Below are 22585 nucleotides of genomic sequence, written 5' to 3' on the forward strand. Positions count from 1 at the left end.
TCTCAGTGTCAATGTAAATGTTTTTCTTTGGCTTTTTCAGTATTTGCTTACACCAAATCCACTGAAATATATGCTATAGTATGTTTGACACACAGTATGTATGTAATGTAGATATTACAGTCTCTGTAGACATATTTTTATATTTCCAGACCTACAGTACATTCTGAATGTGCACACTGTATTTACACAGTTCCAGCATTGAAGACTTGCCTGGCAGAAGCCAATATCATTGTGATATACAGTTGTTTAGTCGGACTGCAGACAGAGCCTGTAGGGAACATTGTTTGTCAGAAACTGAAGCCTATAAGCAATGACTTTCTGTCCATAAACGGCACTGGTGCAGGAGGTAGTTCATATGTATATAGTCAACGTTGTTAGGGTGCTGGCTGCCCTAAAATGTGTGAGATGTGGGAGAGAGTGCATGTAGGGAAACGGTTTCACCGTAGTAAACCAGTAAACCTTCAGACACCTGTGATGAGGTTTAAAGATTTCCATAAGAAATTATATGGATCTACTGAACTCTCCCTACTTTAAACACTTTGTTGGCTGTACCTTGGACTCTTGATTAAAGGTACCTTGTGGAATTGTTCACCACTTGTAGAGGAATATTTTTACATTCTTCCTCATTTTGTTTGTTCTCATGCAAGCACATGAAGATACACATGCATGTGGAGTAACGTGTTTCACATTCCTGCTAATGGTTTCACACTATTCTACTGATCTACAGGTTACAAGAATATGTAGCAATGCAACAGCAAAAGGAAAAAAAGAAGAAGACTGCTAGGAAGTGAACATGGATGTAAACAATGCAAAAGTTGGCTTTGGAAATGTTTTATGAGGAAGGAAATGCACTCAACAAGTCTATATGACTATAAAATGTCAAATTCTGGGAGTCCAAGATGTCGTCTTTGTATTGCCTGTTTTGTAGTGTGTTTTGACTGTTGCAATTTAAAGATGGGCAACTTTTAAAATAACACAGAAGCAGGAGCCAGAATACAATAGGTGGGCAGTGGGAGGCTTATCCCACTGGTCTGCATCTGTTGAATCTGACCACAGTTGCTCATGAGCAGCACCTGAAACTCTACTTCTCTGTCATTTTGTTGTTGCTTCTTACCCCTAAGAAAATAAAAATCACTTTCCCTGTTGGAAAACTCCCTTTTGTTCCATTTTTTTTCCTGCTGTCACCTGAACAGGACTGTCTTGCTTGCTATCCTACATGCTTGAACCCATATGGCCCAGTCAAAGGATAGCCCTGCTGCTGTACTGCTCAATCCTGGCAAGACAGTTGTAATGTAGGTCAGCAGGTATAAGCCTCCATTTACTTTCTGCGGATAAAGACAAGTGGAGTGGAAGAGGAGGCAGTCCGATTTAAGCACCATGCAGGCTGAATAGATAGTGGAGGGGGAGGGCTGGCAAATGATTGGTCCACAGACTGTAGTGGTGGTCTGATCAATGTTTTATAAGTATCACTACTCTGTCTGTAGGTTAGACTTATCTTTCCTCTCCCATGTGTGCGCTAATGGTGGAGTTGTGAGTCATACTGGGCTGTGTTGTCAAGATAACTCCCTGCATTGTGTGCGCTTGTTGTGTTTTTTTTGTTGTTTTTTTTTTTACCCTTGATACAATTAACCAGCAACACAATTAACCAACATTACTTTTAATTTAGAGAGCATGAAACCATTTAATTTATGAAATTTGAGGCTGAACAGCAATCTGGCCAGATTTGTTTACGTTGCCATGGTTGCAGTTCTGCTGCAACACAGACGTCTTTGTGGATGACTTCCAGTTGAGATATTTTTTTTACTGTTTTGGCAAAAGTTTGCAAATGTACATTATTTCATAGTAATATTACACTTTAAATGGTCGATATCTTTGGTAAGGTGAAGTGTGATAAGTCAGATATTGCACATAGAGCTGGTCATTGTTGCAAAATCAACATCAAGTCAAGATGTTCTGATTCACCGGCTTGCTCACTGAACATTATCTCCTCATTATGTTCGCTCATGGTCTTTATCTTTTCCTTTCTGTCCACAAGTGCATGGTCACATGACCTTTTACTCTTGAAAACGAGGTCATATTGGTGTTTCTCTGCTGCATGTGTGTGGCTTTCCGAGGATTAATAGGCACACTAGAAGAGGCTCGAAGCAGTGGTGTAAACTGGATAGTCCTCTGCTGTTATGGTGAAAATCCCACGCCGCATCATCTGTCAAAGCTGACATTTTGCTTGGTGTCCTTGGCTGAAATGTGAGGGATTGATATGCTGTCAGAGCCATGTTATCCAGCTCATAAACAGCAGGCCTTGCCACAGCTTTTACAGAAACATGACCCCAGATATACCAGGCTCACACATAGACCATGCCCTGCTCCATCATAAGTCTCAGTTATACAGAAAAGCTGTCAAAAGGCTGATGAATGAAGAGACGTTGTGCTTATCAATTGTAGCTAACTTGTGCGTATGAAAAAGACTCTCTTGATCCCATTCTAATTCCCGTGCTCCTGCTTTTATGCAACCACAAAATCACACTTACATACAGGAAACATGCTGAGTTTTCCTTTATCAACGTCCTCTTAACACACACTCTGCCCCAGCAGTTTTCAGCTGGAGAACATTCATGCACAACAATGTCCCCACTCCCCACACATAAACACAGCTCCAAGGCTACCGTGCCTTGTAGTGGCTGGCTCCACAAATCCTTAACCTACATCTTTTACATCTCAGCCTTAACCATTTTCCCATAACGCCAGGAGGGAAGGCTTCTTGCCGAGCTATCAATAATAAACGATTAAGTCAAGGGTTTAACATGCTTGTGTAGATAATGGGGTGGAAAGAAGGAGGCTTTCAAAGAACAGAGTGCTTTTAGTCCAGAAAGCCACCAGCAGGAAGTACACGGTTTTTAATGGTCAGGGCTGCAGGCTGGAGGTTATTTCCAGGAGTCATCTGTTACAGATGGGTAATGACTTACTTGAAATTGTGATCTTTAACTCTACTGCACAGGGTACATATAATGTACTTAAAGTGTCTATAATCAATTATTTTATAGTAATGATGTATCAAATGACAATGTGTAATGTGAGAGGCGTCGCTTGTGGTGATTAACCTACAGAGAATGATCATCCGTCTCTTTCAGATCATTGTTTAGCTGTCTAGCACACAACTTTACTGTTGTTTTTTTGCTCACACCTCTCTCATAACTTTGTTTTTGGCCACAGCAGGCACTTCTGTCAAAACCCACTGTACCTGTAGTACCTAATCCACAGCAAATGGCAAACAGACAGAGTTAGCAACTAGTTGGTACATATCAAGCATTTAGCAACTGAAGAGCCAGATACTCCCAAAAGAGTTGGTAGATAATGTTGCTTCATAACTGCTGGATGTGTATATAAGTAATTGTTTGCTAATAAGTTATCAGCTTAAAAGGTGATATGTCAATGTTGTGTTCAGATTTTATTTCTGCTGCCCCCAAGTGGCAAAAATATTTGTTATTGAAGGTTTACATTAACATATAATTTAATTTTATCATATAATACAAAAACATTATCGGTTATTCTTCAATATGTTTGTATTTAAAGTCAATGTGAACGATGATTATTATTTTGTGTTGTAAGAAAATCATGTATGATATTTAATATACTGATTATATGAAGGATTAGGACAATGATACACATTGTATATAAAACAATATTAATTGATTAGGGGCAGAAGAACAAGTTGTAAACACAACACTGACTTATCACCTTATAAAGTTATAGTGAATGTGTTAGCAAACACAAAACAACATGAAGACCACAGAATTTATTATTTTTACCCAACTGGGTAACTAGTTTTATTCAACTTCAGCACATGTGTTGCACCTGTTTCCTTTAGGTGCAACAACAACTTAGGTCCATGTTGCTGCAATACTTAGGTTTGCAGATCTACTGCAATATCTAACTACTAAAGCAAGAAATCTCTGTCTGTGTGTCTGTGTGTCCTACTCAATTAAACTGCCTGAGAGAGACGAATGAGTGCACAAGGGAGAAAAAAACCAAGACAGAGGCAGTAAAATTAGCCAATAGGAGCGCAGACACATTTGATTGGCAGCAGAATCAACCAATGAATCAACCAATCAACCTCAGTTTAGTCTCCCTGGTGAGGTTTCTGTCTGGATTAAAACCATTTAATTTATTAAATCCCTGATACATTGATACATTTTTCAGTTGATACATAGATATATATGGTTCTCAAGAAATAATAACAGGCATGTTTTGAATGGGCACTGTACTTGTTTACACTAACTGCACTAATTATGCCCTGAGGCAACAAATGAAAAATCACAGTTTAGAAAAATTAAAACATTGCTTTAAACCATCAATTCAGTTTTTTTTTTTAGAGATGAATGCACATGCTTGTATTTTTTAAAAGGTCATCTTGATTATAAGGTGTTATATAGTCAAATATATCTTAACCTTTTCTATCACTGTGCCACATGTGGCTTTACTTCCTGAAAGTGTGACCCACACCAAAAATGCAACATTATACCTGTTTCAACTCCTCATAGAAACTGATCAAGGTTTACAATGTGTGAAAATTACAATATGTATAAGTTAGAGGCTCAACAGATCTCCTGCTGCCTCAAGGCAACAATATGCAGTAGAGTAGTGGTAGGCAAATACCAGCAATGGGCCAAAACTGGTTGAACTATCTCCTATTAAATATGTGAACTAATTGCTCAATTTATTTATATATGTATGTGTTTATTTATTATATTTATTTTTTCTCTTTCACTACTTTTTTCTTGTTTTTTGACTTTTCATCTGATGTATATACACATTGGAATCGGTGGAATTTTAATTAGAGGCGGTAACCACATTTAAATATTTCATTCCTCCAGCCCAACCTCTCTGTGAACAGGTATCATTGGAACTACTTTCTACTGAAGAAATAGTCCCAATGAAAACTGATCATAGTGAATTCTGTTAAGAGTAATGAAGGTGACAAGGGTGACGTTGCTGCTGAACTTTCTGAATGCTACTTTTTCAACGCTGTGAACACCAAAAAAACAAACAGACAAAAAATTTCATTCACCTCTACTGTATAGAAGGCAGAAATCTCAGAAGAACATAAAGACAAATACAACTGAAACTCTGCACGCTAGATATGACTGGAGGTAAGTGAGAAATCAAATATAAATTTTTTGTAGTTGGCATGAACTGATTCCTTTGCATGCAACCAAAGTGTGGCTCTGAAAAAACAAAAATACTCTGTGCATACATTTACATATATGACAGTAATTTTTGCATATAGACTGCAGATGAACAATGACTTTTGTCAGAAACAGAAGTTAGCATTGAATTTGCCTACATTTGCTTAAGAACAGCTAATATAGGGGTAGATTTTTATTTTAAGAGTAAACATCAGCACGCAGAGACCTCAGAGCAGCATCATGACGGAAAGGTTCATGATAGGTGTCCTGTATCTCTCAGGTCAGTGAAATATTTATAGGTATATGTAACTTTTCAGTATTATAATGTCTAAAAACGACTGGACCTATGTTATATATTTTTTTGACTTGTGTACATTATCCCAAATGTTCACAGGCTGGTCAATCTTCTCCACATGTCGTCTCCATCAGTACCACTTTGTTGCTGAACTGATGAATTGGTCTGAAGCTCAGAACTTCTGCAGAGAGACGTACACAGACCTGGCCACCATTGAAAACACTGAAGATATGAACCAACTCATCAAGACAGTTTGATCTGCTGGTTACAAAGGAAAGGTCTGGATTGGTGTGTACAGTAACATTGATTGGAAGTGGTCAGATGGGTACAGAGGGAGTTGGGCTGATTATAGGGACTGGGAATCCCATCAACCAGATTTATTTGATAGTCAACTCTGTGTAGTCACTGGAAGTTCTCGTCACTCATGGTGGGATGATTATTGCTCATACATACATGAATTAATCTGTTATAATGGTAAGTACCCAGCAAAGCATTATTTTTTTCTCTAATAATGATTATATTGAAAGTTCAGAACTTCAAATCAATGATTCATTTTTCTCCCAATAATTTCACTTCAGGAACACAGCTGGATCCTGTATTTGTCATTGTGAATCAAGAAATGAACTGGTCTGATGCTCAGAGGTACTGCAGGAAGAACTTCATAGACCTGGCCACTGTGAGGAACGACGCTGAGAACCAGGAGGTCGAGAATTTGACGAGTGTATCGTGGGAATGGATCAGCCTGCACAGAGATCCTTTTAACTTTAACTGGTCTGATGGGAGTGCCTACTCGTTCACCAAATGGGGCGGCTCAGTTTCACAATCACTCAAATTGATGAAAATGATCAATGTCTGCTGTGCAGGAATCAGACCAATGGACATTTACGTCCTGCGAAAAGAGATTTCCATTCGTCTACCACGGCATCCCTCATGGTGAGTGGTATACCGTCCTTCAGATGAAGCCAGAGAATGCTGCATAACTTTAGGATAAATCATGTTTGAATGTACATGAAAAATGTGCTTGTTTGCTGTAATGAATTAGATATCACAGAACTAATACAACAGCAAATTAATGATTAATTTCTCCTCTCATTCTGTGTCTCAACAGCAGTAAAGAGGCGGGTAGTTAAGCTGAGGGTGAAGCCGCAGGACTCCTCTGTGGATCTCAATGACCCTGCTGTGAAAGCAGACACCCTGAAAAAGGCAAGTCTCCAAAATCCAGACTGGGTTGGGGGCTGGGGGTGTCTCAAACAGGTCTAGAATACTTGTTAACATGCTTATTCTGCTTGCTGTGTTTTGCCACGATGGCGTTTGATAATATCTTAAATCCAGTGGGTTTTTAGATACAACAGCAAAACGGCTTCCTTTTGTGTTTCCCAGTTCCAGGACAGACTGAAGGAGCAAGGAGTGAGTGGAGTCACCCTGAAGTGGAGAGAACAGCCTGATGGGAAAGTCTTCCACATGGAGTGAAAAGAAAAGAGGAAAAGAAAAAGAGAGAAGACTGAAATTAAAACCCAGCTTTACTTATCTGTAATCCATGTTGAATGTTGATTCTCTATCTGCTAACAATACACTATCATCAGCTTAAGCATAACCTTGACTACATCCTGTATAGAAAAGTTTTATCCTTCCTCATCAATATTACTGTGTGAAGTGTTTCAGTGAAATTCAGTTTTTTCCTCCAAATAAAACATATGAAATGAGTCTTTGGCTTTGAGTTTACAGTGTGTGAACCAACCTGATAAAACCAACAGACACACAGTTATGGGAGTGTTTGGTAGTCTGCAAAGGTCTTCCATCCAAACTTTTGAAATCTGTAGACTTCTGTTGCTGCACTCAAACAAAAACGCTTTAGCAAAAGGCAATAGTACTAAGAAAATACAAAACTTATATAGATAATTTGATATATAGGCTGATAATATAGGCTGTCACAACAAAATGTCTCCATGGCAGCCAGTGGGGGAAGAAGTTTTTAAATCCTTTACTTAAAAGCACAAATACTACAATATAACATAAATATCATGAGTAAAACGTAGTATAAGTATAAAAAGTGAAAATAGTGTTTGTGCAGTGACGTTAATATGACATTATTAGATTATTAATACTGATGCATCAGTGTGTGAACAACATTTTATTGTTTTAGCTGGTTAAGGTGGAGCTAGTATACCTAAACAATAGTTCCTATTGTTACAAGTCAGAGTTGTGTTTCTGGTCACCTGATGAATGTAAGTCTAATATTCACTCTCCTTTGCTTTGGAGCATATTGACTTCTCCAAGTCCCAGGCTGCTAAATGCTCCACTACTTTCACTTAGCTAGCAGCTAACTTTGTCTGTCTGCTTATAGTTGGATTATCACAGCTATCAAAGCTTTCAGCTTTTAAGTTGAACTGAACAAATAATATTCAGTGCATCTCTCTCCACTTTCTCAAATTAAGTTTTCCAGTCAGATTATCTGGGGTGAACAAAGTTTGTCAAGCTCTCCTGAGCAACACATGCATATTTGACCTTGGAGTAGACATTTTTCGTTTGTTAACATTGCTATTTTTTTGGTTTTCCTATGACCAAAAACCCTGTGAGCCACATTTCTTATAATTGCTTGAAGCTTTTTTTCAGAAATGGTAAAATACTGGAACTGGGTCTTTTGATTAGACCAAGAGGAGAGCAGAGACAGATATGACTTCTTCCTCTTTGCACTTTTGACTATCGAATAAAGGTAAAAAAAAAAAAAAACCCTGTAAATTTGGTTGAAAATAAAACTATATTTCAAGGAGACATTATTTCAACATTATTTCAATGACTACATTTCAGTGTGTAGTCAGGACTGGCTATGTAAAAAGTTTACAAAAGCATGCACATCCGAACAATAAATACTAGTAGGTGCTGGACAGAAGAACATGTGAAAAAGTCTGCACACTAGATAATGATCCCACCATGTGACATTTTGAGCGTTAAGCTCTTCTTCAGACAAAGAAGCATACAGAGACACATTATCAAAAACCTACTAGGCCAGGTCACCTGACAGGTCACCTGGTCCTTATAGGCTCCATTGGATTGGATAGATAAATACATACATATTAGATATATCCATCATACAAAACTTCACATAAATGCAGGCAATCTTATGATAAAATACTTAGTATGTTACTAGACATAGAAACTGTGCGGCTGCGTATATAAACAACATAAAATGCACAATGAAATCCCAAGAAAATACACCATATATACACACAAGATATGTACAAAACTCCATAATACACTTAGAAAAGATACACTTGTCTGTCAGGTCAAAGACCTTGTACAGTACTTAGAGCTGAAGCAGATCTTGAATATCACATCACTAGAGCATCAGGTATAATGTCATGTGATAACAATAAGAAAAAAGGAAAATGTAACCTAATTTATTTAGAGGCGCCTCTGTTAATCTAAAAAGCTGGTAATATTGAATGGCAATTAACAATACCACAGCAATGTAGAGATATAGCTGTAAAAGTCATATAACCCACAAGCTGAGGACATAATGTCAACATCAGAACAATCAAAAGACAGCGTATATCATAAATACACAGAACTGGTGAATAGAGGACACTGACCAGAGAGCGCCTACACAAGAGAGTCACTACAGAAATGGCTGCAAGTCAAAGTCCTCATTTAACCCTTTTGGAGCCAGCGTGTCCAAGGTGTAGATCTAAAATGTTTCTCTTTTGAGTAAAAATGAGTGTATATAACCTCCACAACGGGGATGTTTGACCAGTTCGATGCCCAAGTATCTGAGAGAAGAAACGTTGTGAGGTGCTTGTGTGAAATTCACTGCCACTGGGCTTCTGATGTCATGGTTTTGAATGGCAGACCTGTACTCAGAAACTCATGTTTTAAGTGGTCTGGTAGTTTTTCTGATGTGGGCCAGGCCACATGGGCATTTGAGCATATAGATCACATTATTGGTGTTGCATGTTATGACACCCTTGATGTTGAAAGGTTCACCTTTTCATGGGTGATTGGAAGTAGTGGCTTTGTGTTTGAAATTGCATTGTGGGCAGTTACCACATCTGTAATGGAATAGTCTGTAAAAAAAAATGGGGCTGGGGGCTTTCTCACCAGCAGGTTTCTCAGATTGGGTGGTCTCTTGTAGACAATTCAAGGTTGTGTGGGTAAACATTTATTGAGTGCTGGGTCAGATTCTATGATGTACCAGTCAAATGATGGATTGAAATTCCCTGCCAAGGGGTGAATACTGGATTATACAATTGACTCTACACTCAGATGCTCTGGATCTGGTCTGGTTGAGACTTTCTGCGTGTGATGCATTTTCAAAGCGGCTACACATTGAAATATATTAATTGTACTGCTGTACTGGGCAGTTTTAACCCTAAATACCTTGATGTCCTGACTGTCAAATCAACAAATCCTGAGTACCATGTGATAGGAGGGTATTTGGGTTAAATTTGTGGGACAGCTGGGAAAACTGAGTTTATCAGGATACTTTCCATACTTTCCAATGAAATGACTAAGAGATTGAGATTTACAATTTAGTCTGTGGGCATGAGTGCCTCAGGAGGTTTGTGATTCTTCTTGCCCTTGAGGATGTTCCCCCTTAGATACTCATAGATTAAAAAAAAACACTGAGCTCTTATTGAAAAAGGGGATAAAGATGAATAAAGTTGCTTCATCAGATGCCATTCGGTTGTAAATACACAGTCTATAATCTTCCATCACTTCATGTACCGTGTCTAAAGTGGTCAGACATCACAGAAATTCATCCACTAAGGCTGTGGCTCATTGTGCGTCAATAACTGACCATCACACAAATCCACATAGACAGAAAGGCACACAGACGCATACACACACACACACAGCTGCTAACATAAACAGATAGTCACAGAGTGCCCTGCAGGGTTGCCAGTCATTCTCTTAATGTCTGACTGCTTCCCACTGAAATGGCAAGTCTATGAAAAGACTCCTCTCAGTTTTGAAAAAAGAAACATTTGTCTCTTCAGTCTGGATGTGGATGCTGTCTGCATACAGATGTTAGCCCTGGGGCACTGAAACTAATACCATATGGCAAAGCCTTCTTTTAATGCGCTTGATAGTGTTGATAGCAGGACTGAGGAATGTTTATTCTCAACCAGTATATTAGTTCTCTTGTGCAGATTAGCTTTATAGCTTTATCTACTTTATCTACTATTGACTGAGACATGCAGTATTCTTGACTTACAGTGTAACAACTAACAACAAATAGCAAGCCTCACCACAGGTGTCAAGGCAAGATATTGTACATGCTGCGTACAATTATGGTACTTGCACTGGTTTTTATAAAAATCTGTCTTGCTGTTTGTTTTTCTACATTTTTAGTAGAGCTTATTGTGTCCTGTTGTGTTGGTGTGTTATTTTTCCATAGCTCAACCCACCCTGCAAATTCTTTCTGAATGGATGTGTTAGAAAGCTGCATTTTTCAAACTTTGGGCTCAGACCAGGAGGTGGGTTGCAGGAACACAATGATCTATTGACTCACTTTATTTTTAATTAATAGATGCCTTTACATAAGTTATATTTCACTATGATGTTGCCTGTAGAAAAAAATACATTACATTTTGTTTTAAAGTATTGAAGACTTCAGGAAATATTAATGCTTCCCAAGTTTTTTTTTCTGTTTTGGCACTGTGTTTGTAAAAGCCATGCAGGATGGATCCTTCAGGGTCTCTGTGAGTCAGGAATTACTGCAACAATGTCCAGACTTGTCTGTCCGCCCACAGGTTATGCTTGCGGAAGAAAAAAACATTTTTAGTACCGAAACACAATGAGTATCTAATCTCCATACAAGTACTTTTGAGTGCTTTCAACAGCACAGTGACACTTCAAGTGAATGATTAAATGGAAATTAATCATTTGAATGATGACTCAGTGATTCAAAACATGACGTTCATATATTTGTTCACTTGTCTTGTACAGGACTGGAGGTTAGATGAAGAGTGAGATCAACAGGTGGATTTGCATTGAGGGTGTCACAGTGATGAACCTCAGAAAGTCTACATTCCAACCATTACCTACTCTAATGAACTTTATGGAGTCACCAAAGGCATAAGGATACGTTTACAAGCATCCAGAATGAGATGGCATCTGGGTTTAAACTTAGTGAAAGGGTTAGTGAGTTTGACCCCATTTACATTTAATGCGTCTTTGGTGGATTGGATCTTTATTGGATATCAAAAAAGTTAAGTGTAAATGCATCAAAGAAGCATTTGACATGGATTGAAATCTAATGGCCACTCTAGCCAAACATTGAAAAGGTGTAAATACATCCATGTTTCCAAGACACATACAAAATCTTTACTTCTCCCAAGTTTAACTACGTCTATTTGTTTTGTGGAAACAGCTACAGACAGGTTCTGTCCCCTGTGATTACGGCAGCTGAAGTTACACTGAAACTTTTATCTCACGTGTAGTTCATGAATAAAATTCATCCACCTGCTTGTGTTAGTTTATAGATAACAAAACTGCTATTGTTGTAAGTAAACTGCTAAAGTACTGAAATTACTCTCTTCTTGTGGCATTTTTGGAAACTACAAAACAGCTTCAGGTGCATAGATATCTGGGAATTGAAGTGCTTCTTCTTCACTGAAAGGGGACAGGGAGGCCTCCTGGATTGCCAATGATGGTATTTTGGGCTTTGCTAACTGGAAGCAGACCCAGAACATGCTGGAGGGATAACATATCTCATGTAGCCTGGGAATGCCCCAGGAGGAGCTGGAGGATGTGGCTGGGGAAAAGGATGTCTGGGATATTCTACTAAGTGTGCAGCAGAAGATCTTGACCAGGATAAGTGGTGGAAAATGGATAGACAACTTTGGTCAGTCAGTAATCACTTAACAAAGTTCTGGTGTCTCAAATGGCATTTAAAAGCATCCTCCCTTTCTAAATAGTTTATTCAGTAACATTTGTGCCTTGCATGGTTCTTCAAAAGGCAGAAATAGTAAAACACTGTGAGATTTCATCTTAGATCCACAAAAGAGACACATCAGGGACTTTTTCGTTTTAGGTCACCCTTTACTTTAATGTGTTTTTAACGCAGGGACACACCGCTGCACACGTCCACATGGACACACATGTACACAATCTTTCTCAGACGCTGACACACCCTCTCTGTCCTCAGGACTGCAGTGATTTCATTTAGATAACTCTCCTGTTCTCTCCGTACCTCCCAGAGTCGCCCTTCCCTGCTATATTCATCCATTATGTTACCACATAAGGAGATAGCAACAACTTAAACTGATCCTTTCCCTCGATAGTGAAAGATCAGTAAGAGACTTGACGGTGTATGAACTGGATATCTCCCTTTCACAAATTTCTTTTTTCAGGATTTTAATGTTTCTAATCATCACACCTCCAAAGAACTCAGTAACAGCCTGTACTTTGCGCTAAAATACTTTAGAGGAATTATCATTTATCTCACTAACAAGCATTCGTCTTGTGACAGTTATGATGTAGCCGGCCATTAACCGTGTGGAGGGTGCTGTATTGATGCTTTTAAAGAGTGGAGTGCTTAGCATAGCCAAATGAGCCTCAACTGCCATAATTCTAGATGTCTCTTTCTCTATTTAGTCTGCAGCTGCCCCTGCAGCTCCCCACCTCCAGAGCTTTTACGTTACTCCTCTGCATGTGTGTTTGTGTTTGGCAGAGAGAGGGAAAGACGGAGAGTGAGAGAGAGAGCGCCTGGGTGAGACCCTTGAAGGTGGCATGTGTATTTATATCCCATACTACTTGTGGAGGGGTGTGTCTGCTTTGCAAGTCTCTTAACCATCAAACACATTTTCTCTTCCCCATAATGCAAAAGTAGCTTTAGCATCACGCAGTCTCCTCCCTATGACTCCTGTGTGTAAGGTCACATTTCCTGGATTGTAAAATGCAATGTCGTGGGCAAAGCAAATTAGTAGTACATACATGTATTTTGTGGGAGATTGAGTTGAATGTGATTCATTTAAAAGCCTAAATTACACTGGTGTGTCTCAGCTAGGTTCCTCAGACATCCTGAATAATCTATGTAATCTTTTCACTAATCTTTGCCACAGGCTCTGTCATGGACAACATAATGTGTGTTGCTAGTAGGTCATCCATGAAAGTTATGAAATACTAAAACTGTCTTACCCTTTGGTCTGGTGAGAGGATCTCTACTAAATCATTCCGCTTTTCTTTTTAATCAACTATACAGATTTTTCTCATCCCTATCATCCCAGAATATCTGTTTATGTTACACAGCATTTGATACTAGGGCTGCAACTGCAACGATTATTGTCATTATCGATTAATCTAACAATTATTTTCGTAATTAATTGATTGCTGTTATAATGTCATAGAGTCCAAGGTCCAAAATCCAAAAATATTCAGTTTACTATCATGTATGACACAAAAAAGTCTCAAATCATCACATTTTAGAAGCCGCAACCAGCAAATATTTGGCATTTTTGCTTAAAAAAATGACTGAATAAAATGTAGTCATTTGATGGTTTACCACTGAGTTTTACATACAGTAGGAGTTTATAAATAATGCAGCGTAAGAGGAACTGCATACATTTTATGCAGTGTATACACCCATGTATACCCAATTTCTGTACACAAAGCAAAGGTTTCACTGTGAGAGGCCCGCATCACAGTCAACAATGTGCATCATAGTCCGACAGAGAAGCAGATCAATAGAGACAAAGTCAGCAGCATCACTGGCAGACAAAAGGCATTCTTTCATTTAGTCTCTCAAAACAAATATTTTAATTTGGCCCACAGCCAAGGCAGAGGTGTACTATACAATTTCCCATGCACCCTCTATTCACTCTCACGCTCTCTGTGAGGGCAAAATACTGTACAATGCGATCCTGACGGCCCAGCTCTGTTAATCTTTGTTTGCCCTCAGCGCAGAGCCCGTCCGTGGCTGCCACCGCTGAATGTCCCTTTAGCAATCGGCAAGCGGCCAGACTCTGTCACAGCCGCTGACTGGACCAGCTGTTTCTTTCTCTTTCTTCCATCTTATCTCCTCCGTCAGACTATCTGTCTTCCTCTCTGTGATTTGCCTTGTGAAAGAGGCAGTGACAGGGTGCCTGGTGGTGCAGCACTTGACACCAAAGTTGATATCCGAACATGCTGGCATCAGTGGGAGACGGTTTTTATATATATGTGTGTGTGTGTGTTTGACAGGGCACATACGCCATCCCGTGGATTGTTGGAACACAGAGAACACTTACGCTCTCTGTTGTTTTTGTTGACCGACCAACAAGTGGGAGGAGGACAGTGAAGGTCAGAGGGTGCTCAGTTTGGGACAACTCGGTCAAACCGAGTTAGACAGACAGTGAACGTGAAATGGGATGGGTCCGGGCTTAAGCTGTCTGGCCGTGCCTTGGCCCGGGCTGCTGGCGTAGGCACTTTTTTGTGCCCTGTGCATCTCACATTGGGAGTTATCAGAGCGTGCAGGCAGGGAGAGCCATAGCAGCAGCAGGCTAGTAGTAGTAGTGGCAGCTCACTTGGGGCTGCAGAGGGTCCTGGATCTGACCCGATTTGTCAATTCGATGACTTCACTGAAAGGTTGTTCCTCCAAGGAATCACTGGCTCATTATTCGGTATCATGGCTCAGGCAGGGTACTCACTGTTTTCTGTTTTGTTGAAAGAAAATTGAGGTGCGTAATGGATTTATCAGGAGTGCAATTTGACATCAAAGCAACACATCTGAGGAGGATCTGATTGTACCGGACTGTCTCTCCATGGCTTATCCAGAGCACTTTGATTGGTTGAAAGACACAGTCAGTTTTTTGCCAGGTAAGAGCAGCGATTTAATGAGTTCACTTAACGACTAAGATGAGATGTTCATCATCTGAGCCATAATTTAACATGCTGCAGCCTCCCGATCATCTCAAGTCTTTAATTTTGTTTCAAGTGAGGGATGATACAAACTTCCCAGTGAGTTGTAAACAGCGTGCGAATGATAAAAACGCCTCTTCCAGATTGTCAGCTGAAGTTGTTTACTGCTCTACAAATACATCTACAGGGAATGGAAGGTGAAATGCACGTCTGTGTAAACAGTTTTTGAGCCAATTAAATCATCTAAAGGAACAAGGTCTTGAGAGAACAAGTGAATGCAAATGGTACAGAACTGAACAGCACAGAGCAGGGCACGACAAAAGCAGAACAAACCCACTATTGATGAGGACGCAGAAAATAATTCGGTCTCACTTTTGTGCAGCATCCTGTCACCTAAAGCAGACCAAAGCTGTATTTAAGGACACTGGGAAAAGCTAAATACCTCAAGCAAAACTGGAATGCCAGGTTTTGGTCTTTGCTTGTGAAACATTTGACCTTTTAATTAAATTAGGAATTCCTCCTCTTCCCAGTAGCAGCAAAATGAAGGAGAGAGCATTGCCCCCTCCCCTCGACTTGTTTATCAGAGGGAATTTGTGTCCTTTTCATGTTGCGTTTTAAATTATGTATGAAATGTATTTGCATATTTGTGCATGAGTGAATGCTCTGCATCTCAATACCAATTTATGCTTCTAAATTACAATCTAAGGGATGCAAAATTCATGTTTTGAAAACACACAAACACACCACGCTGCTGCAGGGCGTTAACATGTGCTTAGGAATCCAAAAATAGACACAGTATACATACACAAAAAACACTCAACGCAAACACACACACACACATACAGCATCTCTGTTTTGCCGTAACGTGGGACAGGTTCCAGTGAAAGTGTGTGTGCGTGTTGAGGTGTTGTACAAAAGGGGAAATGCCTGTGGAGGCTCAGATGGTGACAGATGGTTTGGAGACAAATCAGCCTGGGAGTCAGGATCTCTGCCCTGGGACTAGTAGCCCCTTTAAGTGTGTTTGTGTGCATGTGTTGACACGTATGTGGCGTGTGTGTGTGTGCTTTAATGAATGTTTTATGCCTGCGTGTGTATGTCCAGGTTAGTGTTGTATGTACACACGTGTTTGCATGTGCCTGTCTTTGTGTGCCTGTGCGTGGCTGAGCATCTCTGCTAAACTCATGGTTTGTGTAGGTGTAGTTACGTAATGCTTCTCGTAACAGCACACTGAATGTGACAGGAACATCAAAATATATTGCTTTCACATATTTAAAGGGTACGTATCCATGTGACAGAACAATATGCATTTGTAGTTATTCAGGGGTCACTCAGCTGGAGGCATCAGAGCTAGTTTGTGAGTAAATACATATAACTCACTGACAGACACACACACACACACACACACACACACAGTCCAAGCTCAATCTAGTCTTGCACAGCTAGAATAATCTCTGCCATATATTACCAGGTGCAATTTCTCATGAGTGTGACATTGTTACTCTTTGGCAGAATAACTTGCCAGGCATTAGTGTGAAACTTCACAAAGTGCTTTACAATCTGCCCATAAATTACAGCTCAAGAGGTGCTTATGTGGCAGCCAGGAGAAGTTGTGCTGTAAGTAGTTCCTCTGGCCTCTGCATGGAGGCAATTCCCAGAGGCCTCTACACTTAAAGTACATCTCAGTCCAAAGCAGTTTTGACTGTTTGGAGAGGGCAGCGGTGCACACTCAGATTCATTTCACTCCTAAAAGCTCTGCAGGAGTACATTTGGACTGTGTGAGTGCATAAACACGAGTCTCCATCTGCTTTCTTGCATGCATTCGGCGGAGTCTAAGTGTGTGTGCATGTGTTGTTGTGTCTCTTAGCACTTGAGCTTGGCCTAGACGACTTAAGCCCTACTAGCCTTTAGTAATCTCATTCTCAAGACGTACCATCTAGGTCAGGGGTCGTCGGTCAAAAATAGTGTTCTGAACGCATTTTGTCTGACATAAAATAAATGTTTCATGAAAATATCCCTCTTGTTGAGCTCAACACAATTCTTTTAAATAGACTTTTGAATAAGGATAATGCATAGCCTGGTCGGACCACAGTGGCCAACCGACAAACGTCAACAAACTAGTATAGTTTTGTAGCAGGAGAACGGTTCTGTTTTTAGACCCAGTCTGATTATCACTTCCACTACCTCGTTCAAATCTGAATCTTTGTTGAATCCAGTATTATGGGATGTGTTTTTGTTGCTATTTGTATATTGCTCTAAGGTAACAAGGGCTTCAACTACCACATTTGTGTCAGCTGATGATTCAGTTGATGATTCAGTGCAAGGCTGCGATCAAGCCCTGTTTAGTCATTGTGTGTTTCACTGCGGCGTCTACGGAAGGCAACTTGGTTGTCGATATTTACAAAATATTTGAGCATTGCCTTAAAACTCTCAGACCGTTCCTGTCCCAGTAGCTCTTTCCTCAGCCTCATCCTTGACGTTGTCTTCATTGACTTAATTTCGGGAATGTCTTTATTCATCAGCATAATGTCTACATGTCAGTATTGCATCTCGCAGAGGCCGCTTTGTGCACACGCTCTAAAAATAGAAACAAGGTCGGAAACCTTGGGTCGATTTTTGGCGGTTTACGTGGACATCAGCCAAAAGAGGAAAGGTTTGCTGACATGTCCACATTGCATAAGAGACGATTTGCAGATCAGCAAAAAATGGAAGAGATTAGGGCTGAGGGTTGTTAGGCATTTGTTTTTGCTGGTTATCTAAGAGAACACCTGTGTAAGAGTAATCATGTGTTTCTTTAACGACGTACCTCTCTGCTAGATGTTTACACTAGTTGGTGTTGATTGAGTGGATAGGGTCATATGATAGGTGTATAAAAAGTGACCTATAAGCTACTGTATTTATCCCTCCAGGGGGATAATGTGATATGCGGCTGTGGAAGTTCCTCTTCTTGAATTGCATCCTGCACTTTGATGTAATTTTCTCATGACTCATACAGTAAATGACTCACAATTTTAAAGTTAAATGTTATATCTCAATATTTTCTATTCTCAAATTCAGATCACATCATAATAAATATAAAATGATGTGCTTTGATTTATACGTAAACCCTCTCTATCTTTTCTGTTTGTGGAAAAATGGCATATTTTACTCACAATCAATGCAATACATCCTCCAGTCATTACAGCGTAAACCAAGGCTTACAGTGAATGCTGCGTAGAAGGCAGGGTTGTGTAAACATGCCTGTGGGACGAGGTTTCTATCTTAACACCTTTTTTGATCCAGTATTGAGCTTTCCGAAGGCAGCAGTGTGCTGCATAATAATCTGTTGTGCTATGATTGTGCTGCACTGTATGCATCACAAAAGCCTTAAGCCTTCTCAGTTTCCATCCTCTCTCCATGACTCTTTACATCTTTGTCTCTTTCTCTTTCCCTCGTTTCCTCTATCCCTTCATCTCTCCATAACCTCCTGACCATGCTTCCCTTCTGTTCTCATCTTCTGTGCCCACCCATCCCCCCGCATCTCTTTCTCTCCCATCAATCTATCTCTCCATCTTTCCTGTTTGAAGCCTCTAATTTGGTCTGTCTGGCTCTCCTGCTGGGAAGCAAAGGAAATGATTGAGAAAGATTTCCATGATTACATTTTTTGCCTTGTCTGTTGAAAGTTACATTTAGAAATAGAGTCTCTGGTGACTTCTGTCATTGCAACTGTCCAGGACGTTCTGCCAAGTCAAAAGTTAGTCATTTTCACAACTAAAACTGATTTAGCTCACTGCTATGCTGACTCAATTAGCACTTAGCGACCAACCTTCATGTTTGTAATATCTTGTGTGCATGGAGCTCCAATGAGAGCTACACTTGGTATCTAAATATAGCAGTAACTTTTTTTTAGCCTGTACAAAACCAAAAACACAAGAAAAAAAGTGTAATGAATGTATTAAACAATGTGTTTAACCGCCGTAAATGTTAGCATGTCTGGCTAATTAGCTTTCGACCTACAGTAACCGAGCATTACTTCCAAAGAGAAGGGGCATGTTGATAGCTAACTAAATTATTTTGTGGGGTTACAGGTTGGATTGGAAAAATACCTTTTAGAAGGTATTTTATGTAGGAGCCAAAATGCTAGTATATCCAAGTTTAAGCCAACGTTAGCGGCTCTTTCCTGCTTCACTGTCAGTTGGAGATTAAACCGAAACCTAGTTTGAAAAATGTCCCATTGGATCGAAAGCAAAAGTAAAAACAAAAGTCTTCACCTGTTTCCTACTGTTGGAGGAAAACCTCTGTTAACATATTGTTAAACTTAATATCTTAGTGTATTTTGACGTGCTTGTTAAAAAAAAAATTATATTTTATGGTGTGACAACACTGTGGTCAAGGTCTGGTTAGGTTTAGGCACAAAAACCACTTGGTTAGGGTTAGGGAGATCATGGTTTGGGTTAAAATGGTCACTTGCACGTCAAGGGAGAGTGTGTGTTTTCAGAGCAACGGGCCTTTGGAGCAGTGGACTTTTTTTTTTTGGGATAACGGGCCGTTATCCCAAAAAAAAACGGACTACGGGCTTTCAGTCCACTGGGAAGGTTTTTCAAACTGTCAGGGTTTCAGAATAATGGGCTGTCAGATCAATGGCATGGCACCTGGAGACTGAGGTTTCAACCATCTCATAGTGTTAGTGTTATGTTTCAAGTTTCACGTTTTTTATTGTTACACAAGTATAGTTACAGCTGATAAAATCTGCTAGCGACAGTCATCATTTCAGCCCACAAAAACCTTGGTCGTCGGGTAGAAATCAGATGTCTGTTTTTGTTTAGTTCAATGTGAAATTCCAAGACCCATTGTTTCAAAAATGAATGCGATTTTCGAGTGGTGAATCCGCCAGCTGTTATTGTGAACTGCGTAGGTGTTATACTGGAAAGCTTGACAGACGTAGTAACAGTAACTTAGCAAACAGTCAGTTACAGAGTTACACAGTATGCTCTATAGCACGTTAACAGCCATGTAAGTCATACTTTCATATTGACAGGGTCACCACCATATGTGTTTTTCCTAATACAATGTGGACATTAAAATCTTCAAGTGATTTTTACTGAGACCTTCCAATGTGTTTGCTTGAGTGGAGGATTCTTGATTGTTTTGTGCACAATTCACATGTATAATACACATATGTAAACTCATGAATGATTGGTATGGACTGGCACAGAAAACGTTATCCATGCAAAAGCCATAACAGAGGGGGAGAGGGAAAATGAGAGAGGTGGAGGGGGGAATGACTTTGTTTTTCTCTGGGGACAATGCTTCCTAGAAGGGAGCAACACAATAGATTCCTTTCACAGCCACTCCAGCCATCATGACATTTTGTTCCTATGACTGGACACCACGCATCCACCCAAACCACTAATACAACAGGATTTCCAAACAGTACATGTTGATGTTGGAGTAAAAGCACAGGAGCAGTGCTGCCATGCATACATGATGTGCCTCTGAATGTTGTTACATAGTGTATGTAAAAACCTCACAATCTCGACTTGGCATCTCATTTTTCTTCCTTTTTTTCCCGCTTCGGTGCATCAGTTGTTTTTTTTCTGATGTTTATATTATGTAACCAAAGTGGACACTTGTTTTTTTTTTTAGCATGTTTGGACATTTTTGCTTGTTCTGTCTTTGTTTATATCCTGCAGCATTATTAGGCAGAGCTTAGCATGCTACAGGACAGCAGAATACATTACATCACAGCACAATATAAAACATCAATTTGAAACTGGTTGTTACAGCCAATCAATCTGACTTGACAGCTGTGCAGCTTGCAGGCATGGCAAGCAAAACCTAATTGATTGCTATACTAACTTTATAACAACCAGGGTGATTATTTGCTTTGTTATCTTTCCCATTAATCCCATTAATATAAAAGTGTTAATACCTTACATACAGTAGATGTTCCTTACCATACAGTGCACCACAATGTGCCATCTGTAAGGCTCAGTATTGGATGGAAAAGCTGGTGAGAGATGGTTTGTGAGATGTTGAAAGATCCTGAGGTTTTTTTACACAACTTAAAATGTTGCTACACACCAAATCTCTTAACTTTTACGAGAGTTTTATGGAGCTTTTTCAGGTTTGCTTGTTGAATTCTCGTTGATAAGCTTCACAACAATAATTTGCTAGCACCCTACAGAAGAATTTAATAGAAAAGTTTAGCGGGAGTGAACTTTTTTTAACTTTTTTTTGGGTTTAAAAATGGTATCATGCCTTCAATATACAATTGAATGTTGAATGCATTCAAGGTCACAGTGCTAAATGGGTTAAAGTGAAGCACAGACTGAGAAGAAAGATTGAAAAAAAAAAGCAGAACCTTTGAAAGGCAAGAACTTGCACTTTGATGCACTTTATAACCCATGTGCAGTACTGGGTTTCATCTTGTATCTATTTTTCTTGAAGTCAGTCGTTTGATGCATCTGACAGAATATTAATCCACAACTCTCTTCTTTGGATTGGCAGGTTTGTCAGGGTTTTCCAGCATGTTTGGGAAGAAGAAGAAACGGCTGGAGATCTCAGCTCCGTCTAACTTTGAGCACCGGGTCCACACGGGCTTCGATCCGCGGGAGCAGAAGTTCACCGGGCTGCCACAACAATGGCAGAGCCTCCTGGCGGACACTGCCAACCGCCCCAAGCCCATGGTGGACCCCTCCTACATCACCCCCATCCAGCTTGCACCAATGAAGGTAGAGTGTGAATGGAAAGAGGCCAACAAGCCTGAGCACTGGGGAAAAATCACAATTTTCTCACCTTTCTTGCATCTTTACGACTGTCACTCTTCATTCCTCTCCTTATTTGTCCATTTTGGCTTTCTCCCCAACCCTCACTCACTCTGTCTACACTCACTTATATATGTACTTATTCATTCCTTCAGAATGATACCTGCACTGTTCTGAAACTCTTACTTTTGCTTTTCTATCTGTGTTTTCCTACGTTACTTACTGTCTTTCACTTCAGTGTCTCTTGTCGCCCACCACTCCACTCTGTTACACTCTGTTGTCTGTTTTCTGAAGCAAAATTTTAAATTCTCCAGTGCCATCTGGTCACTTTACATTAAAAATTGCCCTAGTATATTAAATTATAATCATATCATTGTATATAATACTGCTTTAAACCTGCATTAAGCTACATTTGCGATAGTAAAGTAACATTGAATCAAATAAATTTCCTTGTAGTGCCAAATCCGCTGAGAACGAACCGCCAACTCAGTGTTCTCTGTAGATTTTAGCTGCTTTATGCTCATTCT

At 39.8% G+C, this 22585-nt stretch overlaps 1 protein-coding gene across 3 annotated transcripts in view; it reads left to right on the plus strand.

Moving 5' to 3' along the window:
- The window catches only part of pak5 (p21 protein (Cdc42/Rac)-activated kinase 5), a 74694-nt gene that overhangs the window by 14440 nt on the left and 37669 nt on the right, over nt 1–22585 (plus strand). Inside the window, exons 1-2 of one of the 3 annotated variants that reach the window (XM_044329374.1) lie at nt 14650–15273; nt 21802–22025. In XM_044329374.1, the coding sequence (XP_044185309.1) occupies nt 15219–15273; nt 21802–22025 (279 nt within the window). In that variant the 5' untranslated portion in view covers nt 14650–15218. Of the gene's footprint in view, nt 1–14649; nt 15274–21801; nt 22026–22585 lie in introns of those variants that run through there. The other 2 variants (XM_044329375.1, XM_044329376.1) reach the window with 2 other exon arrangements.

This window comes from Thunnus albacares, chromosome 16 (genome assembly GCF_914725855.1).
Source record: "Thunnus albacares chromosome 16, fThuAlb1.1, whole genome shotgun sequence".
Taxonomy (NCBI): domain Eukaryota; kingdom Metazoa; phylum Chordata; class Actinopteri; order Scombriformes; family Scombridae; genus Thunnus; species Thunnus albacares.